Below are 21,762 nucleotides of genomic sequence, written 5' to 3'. Positions count from 1 at the left end.
GGCATAGTGTCATCATAAGAAATAGAATAGTTATCTTTCACAGTATGTTCATCTGTAACCATACCATCATTGTTACTAGAAGGAGATGTATCAAACATATAATCATCAGTAGCAAAAGGATTTTCAAACACCTCATCCCCAAGCTTAGAGCTTTCTATATCATTATGGGAAGAAGCATGGATAATACTAATATTATGGCAATTATTAACATCATCATTTTCAGAATTAGTTTCCCGGAGATTTTCAATATCAAAAGTAGTGTGCTCTTCTAAATCATGATCACTAATGTAGGTAAAGGGCATAGGAAGGTCATTGTACTTAGATTCATTATCATAATAATCATTAGGAGCAACATACTTACGGTTACCTATTGTTATCTCATACACGCGGGGATATGCTGTTACCTCTTTCTTTTTATTCCCCCTCTTCTTCTTCTTCTTCTTCTTCGTTCCCTTCTTCTTGTTCCCTTCTTTAGGAGGAAGAGGCTTGAAGAGAAGCTTCTCCACATAACCTGTTTTATTTCCAGAAACAATAGAAGAAACTTGGGAGGGTTCCTCCTTTTCATTAATAAGTTTAAAACACACAGCGGTCCTATCATATTTTGGTAAAGTGTCATCTTCTAAAATATTCTGTATGTAAGTATTTGCATGGCAATTATTAATGCAATAAGAAACACACCCATGCAGGATGTCATCAATATCAAGATCACTCATATGTAACAAAGAGATTTTCCCTGATAACTCTTCACACCACAAAAATAAAGTAAGTTCATCATGCTGATTAGGAGTAATTTCATCATCACAACACAAATTTGCAGCACTCATGGGGTTCGAATTATCATTGGAGGAGCATTGAAAATTAAAATGACCCACTCTATGGCAAAGTTCACAAATATAAGGATAGAGGGCACAAACTTTTTCACCAAGATCATCTAGGGCCCTAGACCACTTTCTAGTTTTTTCATTCATATGATGGATACAATATTCATCTTCGATTTGATTAATTCCACAAGGTCTATGCATTCCACAAAAATTAACATGCTTATAATAAATAGTATTTTCAGAAGTTTGGGCATGTTTATTGCAATCATTAATAACAGTTTCATCCTTCATGCAAGTGTCTTTAAAAGGTTCATGATACTTGAGAGTCAACACCATAAGTAGCACTTATATTTCGAATTTTATCAGTATCCATAAAAGTTTCAATGCATTCATAATCATAATTTATACCTGACTCTTTACCTTTGTTGTTCTCCCATCCTTCAGTATTCTCCTGAATCCGATCAAGAAGGTCCCTTTTAAACACTTCTTCATTGCGTGTAAATGATCCAGAACAAGTAGTATCCAGTAAGGTTTTATCTTGAAAAGAAAGTCTTGCATAGAAATTATCAATGATGATATTACCAGGAAGCTCATGAATGGGGCATTTGAGCATTAAAGACTTCAATCTCCCCATGCTTGGGCAATACTCTCTCCATCATGAGGCCAGAAATAATATATGCGGTTCCGGTCTTTGTGAATTTCACTTGGAGGATAGAATTTAGAGTAAAATAGAGGCACAATATCCTTCCAATCAAGAGAATCCCCATTCTTCAGCAATTTATACCAATGCGCCGCTTTACCAGACAGAGATATAGAGAATAGTTTCTTCCTAACTTCATCCATAAAGATACCTGCACACTTGAATAACCCGCATAATTCATGCAAAAACAGTAAATGCTCTCCAGGATGAACAGTTCCATCCCCTTCATAGCGGTTATTCACAACAAGTTCAATAATTTTCATGGGTATCTTGAAAGGAAAACTTTCAGTAGGTGGATTTAAAATATCACAAGCATTATTAGAGTTATCGCATATGGGAGATAAAGTATTATCAGAGCAAATTTTCTCCCCTAAAGATGGGAAGCTAAAAAGATCACAAAAACTAGCTTCCCCAAGCTTGGACTTCTCCATAGCACTAGCAGTAATTGCGTTCATACTAATAACATTGCTACTATCATGCAAATAAGGTTCCATAGGTTTTTTAATTTTCGCATCAAACAATTCATGTCTTAACTCAGGAAATAGATTAAAAAGCTCACTGTTGTTTTCCATTATGCCTAACTAGTGAAAAATAAAAACAAGAAACAAAAAGATGCAATTGCAGGATCTAAAGGAAATAGCTTCGAGCACTCACACACGGGCAACAGTGCTAAGAAATAGCTTACTAGTCGGAGGATGTGAATACCTTTTACCTTACCTCCCCGGCAACGGCGCCAGAAAATAGCTTTGCTGGCGTGTAGTTGACGTGGGAGTTAGAAGTCTTTGTGGTGTAACTTTTCTTCAGTTCCCCGGCAACGGCGCCAGAAAATAGCTTGATGTCTACGCACGCTTCTATTCCTGCAGACAGTGTTGGGCCTCCAAGACCAGAGGTTTGTAGAACAGCAGCAAGTTTCCCTTAAGTGAATCACCCAAGGTTTATCGAACTCAGGGAGGTAAAGGTCAAAGATATCCCTCTCAAGCAACCCTGCAATCACGATACAAGAAGTCTCTTGTGTCCCCAACACACCTAATACACTTGTCAGATGTATAGGCGCACTAGTTCGACGAAGAGATAGTAAAACACAGGTGGTATAGATGGTGGTAATATTGCAGGAAGTGAAGATGCGATAAAACAATAAACAAGCGATGTTTGCGGTATTTGGAAACAAGGCCTAGGGATCATACTTTCACTAGTGGACACTCTCAACATTGATCACATAACTGAATAAACAAATACTACTTTCTCTACACTCTCTTGTTGGATGACAAACACCATTCATTGTGTAGGGCTACAAGAGCTCCCTCAAGCCGGAGTTAACAAGCTCCACAACATTCGGTGTTCATATTTAAGTAACCTTAGAGTGCATAATAGACCATTGCAATTATACCGAGTACTAACATAGCATGCACACTGTCACCGTCAGGCTATGAAAGGGGGAATAGATCGCATCAATACTATCATAGTAATAGTTAACTCCATAATCTAGAAGAGATCATAATCATAGCTTATACCAAGTACTACATGATGCACACACTGTCAACATTACATCATGGAGGAGGAATAGACTACTTTAATAACATCACTAGAGTAGCACATAGATGATATTCAACTAGATCACAAAGCTCATGATCACATAAAGATCACATGGGAGAGAGAGATGAACCACATAGCTACGGTACAGCCCTTAGCCTCGGGGAAGAACTACTCCCTCCTTATCATAGGAGTCAGCAGCGTCGATGAAGATGGCAGTGGTGTCGATGGAGATGACTTCCGGGGGCAATTCCCCGTCCCGGCGGCGTGCCGGAACAGAGACTTCTGTCCCCCGAATCATGGCTTCGCGATGGCGGCGGCTCTGGAACTTTTCTCGTATCGTGGCTTATTGTCATAGGGTTTTCGCGACGGAGGCTTTATATAGGTGGAAGGGCAGCCTCGGAGGAGTCCTGGGGCAGCCAGACCATAGGGGCCCCCCCTTGGCCGCGCCGCGAGGTGGAGTGGGGCCCCCAGGGCTCCCCTCTGGTCCCTCTCTGGCTCTCTGGAAGCTTCCGTGGAAAATAGGACCCTGGGCGTTGATTTTGTCCAATTCCGAGAATATTTACTTTGTAGGATTTCTGAAACCAAAAACAGCAGAAAACAGGAACTGGCACTTCGGCATCTCGTTAATAGGTTAGTTCCGGAAAATGCATCAAAACGATATAAAGTGTGAACAAAACATGTAGGTATTGTCATAAAACTAGCATGGAACATCAGAAATTATAGATATGTTGGAGACGTATCACTTTCCTGACCCACACTTTATCTAGCACCTTGGGATTGTAAAAAAGCTCATGTACCCGCGTCTGCATGGTTTGTCGGCGCCGCCAAATTTGAACGCGAATGCCCCAAGATCCGCGAAGCATCATGTCCGGCCGAGGCCATGTGGCTAGCCATCCGGCCCTCCATTGGTGGGATCATCCAATCCGACGGTGCCACAAGGGCATGCCTATACGTGCACCTATCTTCCCTGGCGCCGGTGGTGTTGGCGTCGCCGCCTCCGCGGCGGTCCGGAATGCCCCGCTGCCACTGGAACCACCAACGATGTCGGCCGCCGCCGCCCAGCCTGGGCGACCGCGAGCCGTCGCCACCAGGCCCGTCCGGGGCGTCGAACGGAGCACCACGATCATCCTCGACGCTATCTATGTGGATGAGCACCTTGTAGTGTAGGGTGCTGACCTCTTCCCCGATGTGGCGAGCTAGCTCCAAGAACACCTCATCAATCTCCTCCGGCTCCGGGATCACCAACGTCCTCGCCGGCGGAATGGCCGCCGCGTTGTCCGTCCAAGCCGACAGCCTAAACAGCGCCAGATCAGATCTTTCGCGCATCGCCGGCGCCAGGTCTTCAAGAACACAGGACGTGCCCAAAAGCTCCTCAGCCGTCTCCTTGTCCCAAGCATGGGGGGAATGCCCTCCAAAACGAGATGCACATGCTGCCGATTGTTCACCTTGGTGGCTTGTGCCAGGCGCGTCCAAGGCCTGACGAAGATCGAGAACCCCGCGTGGTGGATGGACGGGCTTGACGTGAGTCTGTTCTTCAGCTCATCAGTTGCGAGGATGATGAGGAAATCCTCCGGGTGGTAACGATGGACGGAGCAGCGATGTGCCGGAATCCCAAGCTGCACTTCCAGAGCGTCCACCACCTGCGCGCACGTAATTGCCAGCCGGTCTCCACCAACATAGGCAACCACGGCGTGCTGCAGGCGCCGTTCCAGATCTTGCATGTTCCTGGAGCGACGCAGAACGCAGAGTGACGCCCCATAGGGACCTCCTCGCACCCACCAGGCGCCACCCTCCGGCGTTGTGCCACAGGTTCCACGGGGCTCGACGACCGCGGGAGTTCTGGCCAGGCCTGCGCAGGCGGTGGTGGAGGCGGCGGGGGAGGAGTTCGTGGAACGCCCGTGCGTGCGCCAACTTGACGGCGAGGATGGCGTGGATCCTGGATGCCCATGGGCTCCTGGCGCGCGTGCCTAGCGATCTCGGCGCGACGGAGCTCGTCCTCCGACTGAGGGCTCCGGGGCCTCTTGCAGTCCTTAGCTTCATGTCCATCCTTTGCACACCTAAAGCAAAGGGGGTCATTTTTGCAATCCTTCTTGTGGTAGCCGCTCCTGTTTGCCAGTCCATAGGTGGCGGTACAGGCTCTTCCTCCATACCGATCGGGCCGCAACAGGCGGTACTACCGCTGCAGGAGGCGCAGCGGCCGTGGGTGCAGGGCGATCCCTTCCGCCACCGCGACGTCTCCCTCCCACACGGGTGGCACCTGAACAGGGGAGGCTCCATGTTCCACCTCCTCCGATGGACCGACAAGCCTTGCGCCAGGACAATGAAGACGAGGTCTTCTACGATGATGACTAGTAGAACGACGAGATGAAGGATGTGCCTCCAGCCGTTGTGAAGCTAGATGTAGTCGTCCCCGACAACTACGACGAGGAGGTGGCCACTGCCGCCACCCCGGCCGCGTCAATGGCCGACGAGGACGCCAAGTGGTCCTTGCCAGGGCTGGAGGACGTCGTCCAGCATTCGGCCATGGTGATGGAGCATGTAGCCTCTCTACCGCCGCCACCACCTGTTGTGGGTATACTTTATGGGTATATCAACGGTGTGGTCTCGATCCGGCAAGCCCGGGTGGCCCACAGATGGTGATGTGGCATGTGGCCCATCGGGCGGCCCAGTTGTTGTAGATCCTGAAGGATGAAGTCCATCTCAGGAGCGAGGAGCCGGATCCCAACAGACCTACGAAGGGGGCCGGATCCGTAGAGGCCCATAAGGTATCCGGATCCTGCACGACATAGATGGAAGGCGGATCCTTGACGTACACAACAAGATATTGTACCGTAGTTAGGCAACTTGTATTCCGGCTAGGACTCTTCGTGTAAACCCTAGATCCGTGCGGCTTTATAAGCCGGATCCCGAGAGCCCTAGAGGCACAACCACAACTCATTGTAACAACGCGAAAGCGCCCAGATAATTCCAGACAAGCAGCAGTAGGCCCTGTCTTCGAGCAGGTGTTCCGAAGCTGGGTAAATCGCGTACCACCGTCCCGAGGACTCTCCGCCCTATGGCCCCTACTTCTTCTCCCCCTCGTGAGGATCCCTCCTCCGAGGCACCGTCGATTAGACAACGACAGTTGGCGCCCACCGTGGGGCCAGCGGCGTCAGGAGGCCGGAACCGGGAGGGTTCCGCCATGGGAAGCTACGACGAATCCATCGCCATGAGGCGTGTTCTTTACGCCGGGAACTTTCCCATCGTCCCGCAGGACGAGTGCTGGATTCCGGCTAGGACCAACCCCATCAAGCTCTCCATCGCCCCGGTTGGCGGCATACACGTCTTCATCGGCGAAACCGTCGATTCCGACGGAAACACCCTGGTAAGTAACGCTGACGCGACCGCCGCTGAGCAGGACGCAGTCGCGAAGATCCGATCTGATATGCTGGAGCTTCCTATGGAAGATTCCGCCTTAGATGTGGAAAATTCAAAACCCACCCAATTCACCCTTGAGCAGGAAACAACGGTGGAAGACCAATGCAGATCCGCCTGGGTCTCCCAGGTGTTAGAGAAGCAAAGGTGTCACTTCGTGCACTTCCTCGCACATACCGCTGGAACCGCTCCTCCTCCGGAAGATGCAGGACCCATGAAGGTTGAGGCTGCCGGAACCGGCGACGCCCCGGAACAGCAGGAGGCTACCGGAGATAGCAGCGCACCGGATCAGCAAGAGGATGCCGGAAACGTAGAAGAATCAATCTTGGGCAACCTAAGTCCAACTTTCGACGATGCTTCGTCCATGAACACCGAGGAATTCAACTAGGCTTTGAAGGAGTTAGAGGGTGAAGAGGAAGCTGAGGCGGAATCTGCCCCACCTAAGCAGGTCCTAGCGACCATAACTCGGTTAGGCGAGGACGCTGACGAAGAAGAGACTCCCACCGGCGTAGCACTCCCGAAAGCGTCCACTTCGGATACTCCGCCATCGCGACCCCGTCGCCGTGCCGCATCGGAATCCGGAGAAGACAACTTTTCTGGGGACAAGGATTACCTGACCCCGGAAGAACTCGTGGAGCAAGCAGGCATAGGAGCCCTAGTTCACACAGAAGTCCTCAACAAGCCTATAACTCCGGAGGAAGCCGCAGATCCGATAGCTCTAGAAGCTGCAAGAAAGGAGATGCTGGCTACCGCCAAGAAAATTTCCACCACCACAGCGGCAATGCTCGAAGAAAGGCAAGAAGCTCAACAAGTAATGGATGGTTTCCTCCAAAGAGAGCGTGAACCTGTTGAATCTTTGCAGAAGGCCAAAAAACTTCGAGAGCATTGGGAGTCCATGATAAAGGACGCCCGCAAGGAAGCAGACAAGATCCGGCGGGAGGCCATTAACCCCCGCAAGATCACCTTCGTAACTCCCTCTAATCAGCAGTCGCTCACAACTTCAAAGGAGAACATGCAGAAGGCTGCAGAGCTTCTGAACAAGGAGAATGAGGAAATCGACATCAAGTACCTCCGCACGCTCGTCGCTTCAGCGGTACAGCAGTAGAGCAAGGCAGGCACTTCACGCAAGCTGGAATCTAACCCAGATCTATGCATATCCACTCCGCAAAAGGACACCTCCAGAAGCAAACACCGCGACGACAAATCGCGCACCGGATCCTTCGAGCGCAGAAGGAGAACCAGAGAACACCCAAATCCAATCCCTGTACCATCAAAGACACCTCCGTCAGATCCGATGAACGGAAAGGATGCGATGTACACTGGTAGGGAAAGTACCGGAATCCGTCACCTCTGCCCAACGGGTACCCGCGTCCTCCACCTCCTCGCCGCCGTAGTCCAGCCGGAAACGCCAGACCTCACGGACCTGGTGGAATCAACATCCGCGACAACGTGGTCCCTCAGAGGAACAGGAACAGGGAGCGTACGCCGGAACCTCGTAGTAGCCGGAACCAGGAGCGTGACCCGGAGCCTCGCAGAAGCCGGAACGATGAAGGCGACCATCACTATGGTGAAGGCAGCCATCGTAGCCGGAGTCAGCATCGCAAAGAAATAGGAGAATCTGAAGGCGGAAGCAAGAGGTCAAACCGACTCCCTCGCAGGTCTCCCTCCCCACCACCTAGCGATGGAGGAGGAGGTGGAGGCGGAGGCCGACAATCTCGCTCGCGCTCAAAATCCCCCCGCAATGGCTCGCGTGACGCGCGGGAACGTCTCAACGAATACATATCTGACTGCATCGGCCCAAAGTGCTTTGGCAAGATGATTCGAGAGGAACCATAGCCAAGGATGAACCTCAAGCTACTCGGAAACCTGAAGCATTATGATGGCAGCGAAAGGCCGGATACCTAGATGGAGGATTACTACAATGCAGTAACCTTCGCTGGAGGAACCCCTAACATAGTGCCGCATGCTCCAGCTGTACCTTGTAGGTCCAGCCCGGATCTGGCTCAGTGACCTCGAGAAGAACTCCATCTTTTGCTGGTTCGACCTGAAGAACGCCTTCGAGAAGCACTTCAGGGGCACCTACAAAAGACCTGCCACGACAAGCGATCTACATGCATGTATCCAGAAGAAGGGTGAAACATCAAGGAGCTTCCTCACCCAGTGGTTAGCAACCAGGAACGAGTGCGAGAACATTGATAATCGCACAGCCATGCACGCCTTCATAGGTCGATTGCAGCGGGAAGGACTGCTGCGGCACCAGCTCACTTGCTTGGTCAATGCCAACAAGCTGACTTTGGATGACATGATCACCATCACCAGCGATCACACCGCCGCCGCCGACGACGCAGGCGGAGATCTCACAGCCACAGCCATACCTCTGCATCAGCAAAAGAAGAACCGTGACAACGGCAGCAGCAGCGGCACCAAGCAGAAAAATCCCCCTGATGACCAAAGAAGCGGAGGATCCAACTTGATCGCCATGGCCTTCCGGCGAGGAGGCCAAGGAGGTGGAAGAGTCCGCGGCCGCGGAGGCGGAGCCGGCAGGGGCCAGCAGCGTGGTGACGAGGTCACCGCTGCCGGAACCCGCGCTCCCCAAACGTATGAAGAGTACAGAGACATGCCTTGCGTAGCCCACATTGATCCGGCTACCGGCAAGTCCTCTCACACCAATCGCAACTGCAAGTGGGTCAATGACCTCAAAACTGACCCGGAAGCAAGATACAAGCGAGCCCGCAAGCACCGCCCACGCGGCAAAGGTGGCAAGGGAAAAAAAGGACAAGGAGGAAGATAGTTCTGAGGCGATGGATGAGGACGACGCTTCGCCGGATGCCAAGGAAGGACCCGCAGCTAACAAGTCCAACCCCTTCGTCAAAAAGACTGCGGGTGCATATCACACCTTCCTCGGAACTCCAACAGTCCGCCCCAGCAAATCAGCTCTCCGGATCCTGAACGCCACAGTTCTGGCTATGCCGCAGTATGTCAGGTGGTCGAAAACTCCGTGTACGTTTGATAGGCAGGATCATCCTACCATCATTCCGAAAGGGTGCTATGCCTTGGTTGTAAGTCGCCGCATCGATGGGTATGATTTCTCCAAGTGCCTTATGGATGGCGGAGCCAGCTTGAACATCATGTACCTGCAGACTCTGGAGAGGATGAACCTTACCAAGGAATAGCTCAAACATAGCACCACTGAATTTCATGGTGTGGTTCCGGGTAAAAAGGCGAATTCCCTTGGCAGCATCAGACTTCCCGTGGCCTTCGGCGATGTTAACAATTTCCACGAAGAGATGATCACGTTCGAGGTCGTGCCCTTCAAGAGCTCCTACCACGTCATCTTCAGCAGGCCCACCTACCACAAGTTTCACGCAAGAGCGTGCTACATCTACAACAAGCTCAAGATTCCGGGTCCCAATGGCATGATTACCATATCCGGATAATACAAGAAAGCTCACGAGTGCGAGTTAGGCGAAGCCGCCTTCGCAAATCCGTGATATCTAGAGAGGAGCTGCAAGGCTACAAGGCCGCGGTGGATCCAAAAGAGATGCACACCACCAAGAAGCAGATCTCCGAACAGAAAACCTCGTTCAAGGACGCGATAGAGACCAAGAAAATCGACTTCAAGGAAGGAGATAGTTCTAAACAGGCCTCGGTCGGAGCCAGCATGGATCCCAAATAGGAAGACGCGCTCGTCGAGTTCCTCCGCGCTAACATGGACATTGATACGTCTCCAACGTATCCATAATTTCTGATGTTCCATGCTTGTTTTATGACAATACTTACATGTTTTGCTTGCACTTTATGATGATTTTATGCGTTTTCCGGAACTAACCTATTAATAAGATGCCACAGTGCCAGTCCTCGTTTTCTGCTGTTTTTGGTTCCGAGAAAGGCTGTTCGGGCAATATTCTCGGAATTCGACGAAACGAAGACCAAACATCATAATTCACCGAGATGGACCAGGACACCGGAGGGGAGTCAGAGGGGAGGCCTGGGGCCCCCACACCATAGGGCCGCGCGGGCCAGCCCTTGGCCGCGCCGGCCTATGGGGAGGGCACCCTGTTGCCCCTCCTGCGCCGCCTCTTCGCCTATATAAGCCCTTTCGACCTAAAAACTCGAGACCTTTTGACGAAACTCCAGAAAGACTCCAGGGGCACCGCCACCATCGCGAAACTCCAATTCGGGGGACAGAAGTCTCTGTTCCGGCACCCTGCCGGGACGTGGAAGTGCCCCCGGAAGCCATCTCCATCAACGCCACCGCCTCCATCATGCTCCGTGAGTAGTTCCCCCATGGACTACGGGTTCTAGCTGTAGCTAGGTGGTATTCTCTCCCCATGTACTTCAATACAATGATCTCATGAGCTGCCTTACATGATTGAGATTCATCTGATGTAATCGGTGTTGTGTTTGTCGGGATCCGATGGATTGTTACGTTATGATTGTCTATCTACAAAGTTTGTGAAGTTATTGTTGCTGCAATCTTGTTATGCTTAATGCTTGTCACTAGGGCCCGAGTGGCATGATCTTAGATTTGAGCTCTATACTTATTGCTTAGATTGTATCTACAAGTTGTATGCACATGTCACTGTCCGGAACCAAAGGCCCCGAAGTGACAGAAATCGAGACAACCGGAGGGGATGGCGGTGATGTGAGGATCACATGTTTTCACGGAGTGTTAATGCTTTGCTCCGGTGCTCTATTAAAACGAGTACCTTAATATCCAGTAGATTCCCTTGAGGCCCGGCTGCCACCGGCTGGTAGGACAAAAGATGTTGTGCAAGTTTCTCATTGCGAGCACGTACGACTATAATTGGAAAACATGCCTACATGATTAATGATCTTGATATTCTGTCTTAATGCTATTTCAATCCTATCAATTGCCCGACCGTAATTTGTTCACCCAACACTTGTTATTGGAGAGTTGCCACTAGTGTAGATAGCCGGGAACCCCGGTCCATCTTTCATCATCATATACTCGTTCTACATGTCATTGGAAGTAGTATCAACTATTTTCTCGGTGCCATTGCTCTCATATTACTATTACTCGCTGCTGTGTTACTCGTTACTACTTGCTCTCATATCATTGCTACTTTCACATCACCCCCGTTACTAGTGCTTTTCCAGTGCAGCTGAATTGACAACTCAGCTTGTTAAGGCTTATAAGTATTCTTTACCTCCCTTGTGTCGAATCAATAAATTTGGGTTTTACTTCCCTCGAAGACTGCCGCGATCCCCTATACTTGTGGGTTATCAAGACCGTTTTCTAGCGCCGTTGCCGGGGAGGCATAGCTCTACTCATAAGTTCACCTGGGGAGTACACTCTACCTCTCTCTCTGTTTTTATTTTGTTTTACTTTGTTTTGCTTAGTTTACTTTTGCCTAGTTTCTTTGTGCTTAGTTTATTTCTGTCTTGTTTTATTTTTCTTAGTTTACTTTTGTCTAGTTTCTTTTTGTCTTGTTTTACTTTTCTCATATACCCAAAAATCCATAAAAATTTGAAAAACCTAAAAATTAAAAACTGCTGTTATGGGAGAACCCATAACCTACTTGGAGCTTATAGAATATTATAATAATTATAGAGAATCAAGAGCGGGAAAAGTGATGAGTGCTGTGATAGAAAAATTGAATACAATTGCTAAAATCTTGCTTAAACGCCATGATATAAACTGTTGCTCTCAACAGGACACTAAACATCTTAAATTTCAATGTGGCTTTAGTGAGGAATTTTTAATTAAGAACTATAATCGGAATAGCTATATTCATTTTGGGTTTGAAGAGGTAGAACAATTTGTCATATTTATGGGAGCCTCCGAGATAGAATCCTTCATGGTTAAAAATTATGAAACTTGTGTTGTTTGTAAGGACCTTAAAGATTATGTCTCTTCTATCCTTAATTTTTGCAATGAAAGTTACACTGATAATCCTTATATCATTGATTATAAAGAGAGACTCATTAATGCACAAGAATGCACTCACCATTTGCAGGGACCTGTGGAAGAAGAAATTGATGAACCTGAAAGCTCATTGGATGAAAAAGAGGAGGAAATTGATGAACCCGAAAGCTCATTGGATGAAAAAGAGGAGGAGAGTGATGAACAAAAGGAGGAAGAATGGATTAGCTACCCATGCCAACCTTCTAATGAGAGTAACTCTTTATCTCTTACACTATTTGATTGTCCTCCATGCTTACCGAAAGAGGTTGAATGTTATGTTCCTGTGGATTCTCTTGAAATATTCCCTATGAGTAAAACTTGTGAGAATAATTATGCTCCTGTTATCTATGATAATCCATGCTATTTTGATAAATCTTATGATAATTCTTTGTTTGTGCCTAATGTCGATATGCATGGTACTAAAGAGTTTTGCTTGGCAAATGTTTATGATAAAGCTCTTGATGATGGTCCTATGTTACTTGATAATATTAATTGTACTACTATTGAAAATGGGATTGGAGAGTTCTTGACATTATCTATGAGTCCCATATCTCTTGAGATTGATCAACCATCTTGTTATATTATTGATAAAAGTGTGTTTGAAAGTTTTAATCGCACTATTTTTGAGCTTGATAAAAATTATGTGTTTATGGATCATGAAAAGCATGCTGTATGTGATAGTTATATTGTTGAGTTTGTTCATGAAGCTACTGAAAATTATTATGAGAGAGGAAAATATGGTTGTAGAAATTTGCAAGGTACTAGAACACCTCTCTATATGCTGAAAATTTTGAAGTTACTCTTGTTTTATCTTCTTATGCTTATCACTTTGTTCTTCATGAATTTATTTGTGTACAAGATTCCTATGCATAGGAAGTGGGTTAGACTTAAATGTGTTTTGAATTTGCTTTTTGATGCTCTCTTTTTCTTCAACTCTAATTTCTTGCGAGTGCACATTAAAACTGCTGAGCCCATCTTAATGGCTATAAAGAAAGAACATCTTGGGAGATAACCCATGTGTTTATTTTGCTACAGTACTTTTATTTTGTATTTGTGTCTTGGAAGTTGTTACTACTGTAGCAACCTCTCCTTATCTTATTTTTATTGCATTGTTGTGCCAAGTAAAGTCTTTGATAGTAAGGTTCATACTAGATTTGGATTACTGCGCAGAAACAGATTTCTTCCTGTCACGAATCTGGGCCTAATTCTCTGTAGGTAACTCAGAAAATTATGCCAATTTACGTGAGTGATCCTCAGATATGTACGCAACTTTCATTCAATTTGAGCATTTTCATTTGAGCAAGTCTGGTGGCTCAATAAAATTCGTCTTTACGGACTGTTCTGTTTTGACAGATTCTGCCTTTTATTTCGTATTGCCTCTTTCGCTGTGTTGGATGGATTTCTTTGTTCCATTACCTTCCAGTAGCTTTGGGCAATGTCCATAAGTGTTAAGAATGATTGTGTCACCTCTGAACATGTGAGTTTTTGATTATGCACTAACCCTCTAATGAGTTTGTTTCGAGTTTGGTGTGGAGGAAGTTTTCAAGGGTCAAGGGAGGAGGATGATATACTATGATCAAGAAGAGTGAAGAGTCTAAGCTTGGGGATGCCCCCGTGGTTCATCCCTGCATATTTCAAGAAGACTCAAGCATCTAAGCTTGGGGATGCTGAAGGCATCCCCTTCTTCATCGACAACTTATCAGGTCCCTTCTCTTGAAACTATATTTTTATTCGGTCACATCTTATGTGCTTTACTTGGAGCGTCTGTGTGTTTTTATTTTTTGTTTATGTTTGACTAAATTCGGATCCTAGCAATCCTTGTGTGGGAGAGATACACGCTCCGCTTTTTCATATGAACACTTGTGTTCTTCGTTTTACTTTTAATGTTCAATGATAAAAGTTGGAAGCTATTGCACTTATTGATATTTGGTTGGAAAAAGAAAATGCTTCATATTGTCTTGGATAATTTGATACTTGGCAATTGGTTTGAGCTCTCAAGTAGATCATGTTTCTCTTGCATCATGTAGTTTAAACCTATTAGTGGAGAAATACCGTAGAGCTTGTTGAAACTGGTTTGCATGATTGGTCTCTCTAAGGTCTAGATATTTTCTGGTAGAAGTGTTTGAGCAACAAGGAAGACAGTGTAGAGTTTTATAATGCTTGCAATATGTTCTTATGTAAGTTTTGCTGTACCGGTTCATACTTGTGTTTGCTTCAAACAACCTTGCTAGCCAAAGCCTTGTACTGAGAGGGAATGCTTCTCGTGCATCCAAAACCTTGAGCCAAAACCTATGCCATTTGTGTCCACCATATCTATCTACTATGTGGTATTTCCTGCCATTCCAAGTAAATACTTCATGTGCTACCTTTAAACCTTCAAAATGCTTCTCAATTTGTGTTAATGTTTTATAGCTCATGAGGAAGTATGTGGTGTTTTATCTTTCAACCTTGTCATTTACTCTTGACAGACTCTCACCAATGGACTAGTGGCTTCATCCGCTTATCCAATAATTTTGCAAAAAGAGCTGGCAATGGGGTTCCCAGCCCCAATTAATTAACCTTCACTAATAATAATTCTCTTCACGTGTTTTGCCCTGATCTATTGATACGTCTCCGACGTATCGATAATTTCTTATGTTCCATGCCATATTATTGATGATACCTACATGTTTTATGCACACTTTATGTCATATTCGTGCATTTTCTGGAACTAACCTATTAACAAGATGCCGAAGAGCCGTTCTGTTGTTCTGCTGTTTTTGGTTTCGTAAATCCTAGTAACGAAATATTCTCGGAATCGGACGAAATCAAGACCCAGGTTCCTATTTTCACCGGAAGCATCCAGAACACCCGAGAGCCGCCAGAGGGGGGCCCCGTGGGCCCCAGATGATAGGGTGGCGCGGCCTGGGCCCTGGCCGCGCCAGCCTATGGTGCCGCCGCCTCTTCGACCCTCTGACGCTGCCCTTCCGCCTATTTAAAGCCTCCTTCGAGAAAACCCTGAGGCGAAGAACCACGATACGGAAAACCTTCCAGAGCCGCCGCCATCGCAAAGCCAAGATCTGGGGGACAGGAGTCTCTGTTCCGGCACCCTGCCGGAGCGGGGAAGTGCCCCCGGAAGGCTTCTCCATCGACACCGCTGCCATCTCCACCGCCATCTTCATCACCGCTGCTGCTCCCATGAGGAGGGAGTAGTTCTCCATCGAGGCTCCGGGCTGTACCGGTAGCTATGTGGTTCATCTCTCTCCTATGTACTTCAATACAATAATCTCATGAGCTGCCTTACATGATTGAGATTCATATGATGATGCTTGTAATCTAGATGTCACTATGCTAGTCAAGTGAATTTTACTTATGTGATCTCCGGAGACTCCTTGTCCCACGTGTGTAAAGGTGACAGTGTGTGCACCGTGTGGGTCTCTTAGGCTATATTTCACAGAATACTTATTCACTGTTGAATGGCATAGTGAGGTGCTTATTTATATCTCTTTATGATTTCAATGTGTTTTTATCACAATTTATCTATGTGCTACTCTAGCAATGTTATTAAAGTAGTTTTATTCCTCCTGCACGTGTGCAAAGGTGACAGTGTGTGCACCGTGTTAGTACTTGGTTTATGCTATGATCATGATCTCTTGTAGATTGCGAAGTTAACTATTGCTATGATAATATTGATGTGATCTATTCCTACTACATATGCATGAAGGTGACAATGTGCATGCTATGTTAGTACTTGGTTTAGTCTTTTGATCTATCTTACACTAAAGGTTACTAAAATATGAGCATTATTGTGGAGCTTGTTAACTCCGGCATTGAGGGTTCGTGTAATCCTACGCAATATGTTCATCATCCAACAAGAGTGTAGAGTATGCATTTATCTATTCTGTTATGTGATCAAAGTTGAGAGTGTCCACTAGTGAAAGTCTATTCCCTAGGCCTTGTTCCTAAATACTGCTATCGCTGCTTGTTTACTGTTTTACTCGCGTTACTACCGCTGCGTTACTACTGCTGCGTTACTACTCGCTTGTTTACCGTCCCGGGCAAAGCACTTTTCCGGTGCCGTTGCCGTTGCTACTGCTTATTCATACCACCTGTATTTCACTATCTCTTCGCCGAACTAGTGCACCTATTAGGTGTGTTGGGGACACAAGAGACTTCTTGCTTTGTGGTTGCGATGGTTGCATGAGAGGGATATCTTTGACCTCTTCCTCCCTGAGTTCGATAAACCTTGGGTGATCCACTTAAGGGAAACTTGCTGCTGTTCTACAAACCTCTGCTCTTGGAGGCCCAACACTGTCTACAAGAATAGAAGCTCCCGTAGACATCAAGCACTTTTCCGGCGCCGTTGCCGGGGAGGAAAGGTAAAAGGCACTCATACTCCGGTTCCAGTGTAACGGTACTTTTTGGCGCCATTGTGTTTGTGCTCGAAGCTATTTCCTTTAGATCCTGCAATTGCATCTTTTTGTTTCTTGTTTACACTAGTTTGGCATAATGGACAACAATGAGCTTCTTATTCTATTTCCTGATTTAAAACATGGATTGTTTGATGCAAAAATTTAAAAACCTATGGAATCTTATTTGCATGCTGGTAGTAATATTAGTATGAACGCTTTGAACACCATTGTTGATAATAATGTAGAAAGTTCTAAGCTTGGGGAAGCTGGTTTTCATGATCTTTTTAGTCCCCCAAGCATTGAGGAGAAAATTTTCTTTGATGATACCTTGCCTCCTACACTTGATGAGAATAATAATGATAGCTAGTATTTTGAATTTGCTCCCACTACAACTAATAAAATTGATTATGCTTATGTGGAGAGTAATAATTTTATGCATGAGACTCATGATAAGAATGCTTTATGTGATAGTTATATTGTTGAGTTTTCTCATGATGCTACTGAAAGTTATTATGAGAGAGGAAAATATGGTTGTAGAAATTTTCATGTTACTAAAATACCTCTCTATGTGCTGAAATTTTTGAAGCTACACTTGTTTTATCTTCCTATGCTTGTCACTTTGCTCTTCATGAACTTGTTTATTTACAAGATTCCTATGCATAGGAAGCATGTTAGACTTAAATGTGTTTTGAATTTTCCTCTTGATGCTCTCTTTTGCTTCAAATACTATTTCTTGCGAGTGCATCATAAAAACCGCTGAGCCCATCTTAATGGCTATAAAGAAAGAACTTCTTGGGAGATAACCCATGTGTTATTTTGCTACAGTACTTTGTTTTATATTTGAGTCTTGGAAGTTGTTTACTACTGTAGCACCCTCTCCTTATCTTAGTTTTGAGTTTTGTTGTGCCAAGTAAAGTCTTTGATAGTAAAGTAAGTACTAGATTTGGATTACTGCGCAGTTCCAGATTTCTTTGCTGTCACGAATCTGGGTCTACCTCTCTGTAGGTAACTCATAAAATTAAGCCAATTTACGTGCATGATCCTCATATATGTACGCAACTTTCATTCAATTTGAGCATTTTCATTTGAGCAAGTCTGGTGGCCTAATAAAATCCATCTTTACGGACTGTTCTGTTTTGACAGATTCTGCCTTTTATTTCGCATTGCCTCTTTTGCTATGTTGGATGAATTTCTTTGATCCATTAATGTCCAGTAGCTTTATGCAATGTCCAGAAGTGTTAAGAATGATTGTGTCACCTCGGAACATGTGAATTTTTATTGTGCACTAACCCTCTAATGAGTTGTTTCGAGTTTGGTGTGGAGGAAGTTTTCAAGGATCAAGAGAGGAGTATGATGCAATATGATCAAGGAGAGTGAAAGCTCTAAGCTTGGGGATGCCCCGGTGGTTCACCCCTGCATATTCTAAGAAGACTCAAGCGTCTAAGATTGGGGATGCCCAAGGCATCCCCTTCTTCATCGACAACATTATCGAGTTCCTCCCCCGAAACTATATTTTTATTCCGTCACATCTTATGCACTTTGCTTGGAGCGTCGGTTTGTTTTTGTTTTTTGTTTTGTTTGAATAAAATGGATCCTTGCATTCACTTTGTGGGAGAGAGACACGCTCCGCTGTAGCATATGGACACGTATGTCCTTAGGCTCTACTCATAGTATTCATGGCGAAGTTTCTTCTTCGTTAAATTGTTATATGGTTGGAATTGGAAAATGCTACATGTAGTAACTCTAAAATGTCTTGGATAATTTGATACTTGGCAATTGTTGTGCTCATGTTTAAGCTCTTGCATCATATACTTTGCACCCATTAATGAAGAAACACTTAGAGCTTGCTAATTTGGTTTGCATATTTGGTTCTCTAGAGTCTAGATAATATCTAGTATTGAGTTTGAACAACAAGGAAGACGGTGTAGAATCTTATAATGTTTACAATATGTCTTTTATGTGAGTTTTGCTGCACCGTTCATCCTTGTGTTTGTTTCAAATAACCTTGCTAGCCTAAACCTTGTATCGAAAGGGAATACTTCTCATGCATCCAAAATACTTGAGCCAACCACTATGCCATTTGTGTCCACCATACCTACCTACTACATGGTATTTATCCGCCATTCCAAAGTAAATTGCTTGAGTGCTACCTTTAAAATTCCATCATTCACCTTTGCAATATATAGCTCATGGGACAAATAGCTTAAAAACTATTGTGGTATTGAATATGTACTTATGCACTTTATCTCTTATTAAGTTGCTTGTTGTGCGATAACCATGTTTCGGGGACGCCATCAACTATTCTTTGTTGAATATCATGTGAGTTGCTATGCATGTCCGTCTTGTCTGAAGTAAGAGAGATCTACCACCTTTATGGTTGGAGCGTGCATATTGTTAGAGAAGAACATTGGGCCGCTAACTAAAGCCATGAATCATGGTGGAAGTTTCAGTTTTGGACATATATCCTCAATCTCATATGAGAATAATAATTGTTGCCACCTGCTTATGCATTAAAGAGGAGTCCATTATCTCGTTGTCCATGTTGTCCCGTATGGATGTCTAAGTTGAGAATAATCAAAAGCGAGAAATCCAAAATGCGAGCTTTCTCCTTAGACCTTTGTACAGGCGGCATGGAGGTACCCCATTGTGACACTTGGTTAAAACATGTGCATTGCAAAGATCCGGTAGTCCAAGCTAATTAGGACAAGGTGCGGGCACTATTAGTATACTATGCATGAGACTTGCAACTTGTAAGATATAACTTTCATAACTCATATGCTTTATTACTACCGTTGACAAAATTGTTTCATGTTTTCAAAATAAAAGCTCTAGCACAAATATAGCAATCGATGCTTTCCTCTTTGAAGGACCATTCTCTTTACTTTTATGTTGAGTCAGCTTCACCTATCTCTCTCCACCTCAAGAAGCAAACACTTGTGTGAACTGTGCATTGATTCCTACATACTTGCATATTGTACTTGTTATATTACTCTATGTTGACAATTATCCATGAGATATACATGTTACAAGTTGAAAGCAACCGCTGAAACTTAATCTTCCTTTGTGTTGCTTCAATACCTTTACTTTGATTTATTGCTTTATGAGTTAACTCTTATGCAAGCCTTATTAATACTTGTCTTGAAGTACTATTCATGAAAAGTCTTTGCTTTATGATTCACTTGTTTACTCATGTCATTACCATTGTTTTGATCGCTGCATTCATTACATATGTTTACAAATAGTATGATCAAGGTTATGATGGCATGTCACTTCAGAAATTATCTTTGTTATCGTTTTACCTGCTCGGGACGAGCAGTAACTAAGCTTGGGGATGCTTGATACGTCTCCGACGTATCGATAATTTCTTATGTTCCATGCCATATTATTGATGATACCTACATGTTTTATGCACACTTTATGTCATATTCGTGCATTTTCTCGGAACTAACCTATTAACAAGATGCCGAAGAGCCGCTTCTGTTTTCTCGCTGTTTTTGGTTTCGTAAATCCTAGTAACGAAATATTCTCGGAATCGGACGAAATCAAGACCCGTGTTCCTATTTTCACCGGAAGCATCCAGAACACCCGAGAGCCGCGGAGGGGGCCCTGTGGGCCCCAGATGATAGGGTGGCGCGGCTCGGGCCCCGGCCGCGCCAGCCTATGGTGCCTCCGCCTCTTCGACCCTCTGACGCTGCCCTTCCGCCTATTTAAAGCCTCCGTCGAGAAAACCCTGAGGCGAAGAACCACGATACGGAAAACCTTCCAGAGCCGCCGCCATCGCAAAGCCAAGATCTGGGGGACAGGAGTCTCTGTTCCGGCACCCTGCCGGAGCGGGGAAGTGCCCCCGGAAGGCTTCTCCATCGACACCGCTGCCATCTCCACCGCCATCTTCATCACCGCTGCTGCTCCCATGAGGAGGGAGTAGTTCTCCATCGAGGCTCGGGGCTGTACTGGTAGCTCTGTGGTTCATCTATCTCCTTTTTTTCGAAATGGTTCATCTCTCTCCTATGTACTTCAATACAATAATCTCATGAGCTGCCTTACATGATTGAGATTCATATGATGATGCTTGTAATCTAGATGTCACTATGCTAGTCAAGTGAATTTTACTTATGTGATCTCCGGAGACTCCTTGTCCCACGTGTGTAAAGGTGACAAGTGTGTGCACCGTGTGGGTCTCTTAGGCTATATTTCACAGAATACTTATTCACCGTTGAATGGCATAGTGAGGTGCTTATTTATATCTCTTTATGATTGCAATGTGTTTGTATCACAATTTATCTATGTGCTACTCTAGCAATGTTATTAAAGTAGTTTTATTCCTCCCGCACGTGTGCAAAGGTGACAAGTGTGTGCACCGTGTTAGTACTTGGTTTATGCTATGATCATGATCTCTTGTAGATTGCGAAGTTAACTATTGCTATGATAATATTGATGTGATCTATTCCTACTACATATGCATGAAGGTGACAGTGTGCATGCTATGTTAGTACTTGGTTTAGTCTTTTGATCTATCTTACACTAAAGGTTACTAAAATATGAGCATTATTGTGGAGCTTGTTAACTCCGGCATTGAGGGTTCGTGTAATCCTACGCAATGTGTTCATCATCCAACAACGAGTGTAGAGTATGCATTTATCTATTCTGTTATGTGATCAAAGTTGAGAGTGTCCACTAGTGAAAGTCTATTCCCTAGGCCTTGTTCCTAAATATCGCTATCGCTGCTTGTTTATCTGTTTTATCGCGTTACTACTGCTGCGTTACTACTGCTGCGTTACTACCGCTTGTTTACTCGTCCTGGGCAAAGCACTTTTCTGGTGCCGTTGCCGTTGCTACTGCTTATTCATACCACCTGTATTTCACTATCTCTTCGCCGAACTAGTGCACCTATTAGGTGTGTTGGGGACACAAGAGACTTCTTGCTTTGTGGTTGCAGGTTGCATGAGAGGGATATCTTTGACCTCTTCCTCCCCG

General features: G+C 45.3%; 1 protein-coding gene across 1 annotated transcript in view; it reads left to right on the top strand.

The window, feature by feature from the left end:
* Positions 1–5,418: 5,418 nt before the first annotated feature.
* The window catches only part of LOC124649236, a 20,346-nt gene continuing 4,002 nt past the window's right edge, over positions 5,419–21,762 (top strand). Inside the window, exons 1-2 of the mRNA XM_047188891.1 lie at positions 5,419–5,592; positions 7,331–7,533. Of these exons, the coding sequence (XP_047044847.1) occupies positions 5,419–5,592; positions 7,331–7,533 (377 nt within the window). The remainder of the gene's footprint in view (positions 5,593–7,330; positions 7,534–21,762) is intronic.

Source organism: Lolium rigidum, chromosome 1, assembly GCF_022539505.1.
Source record: "Lolium rigidum isolate FL_2022 chromosome 1, APGP_CSIRO_Lrig_0.1, whole genome shotgun sequence".
Classification (NCBI taxonomy): Eukaryota; Viridiplantae; Streptophyta; class Magnoliopsida; order Poales; family Poaceae; genus Lolium; species Lolium rigidum.
This window is presented reverse-complemented; position numbering and strand designations above follow the sequence as displayed.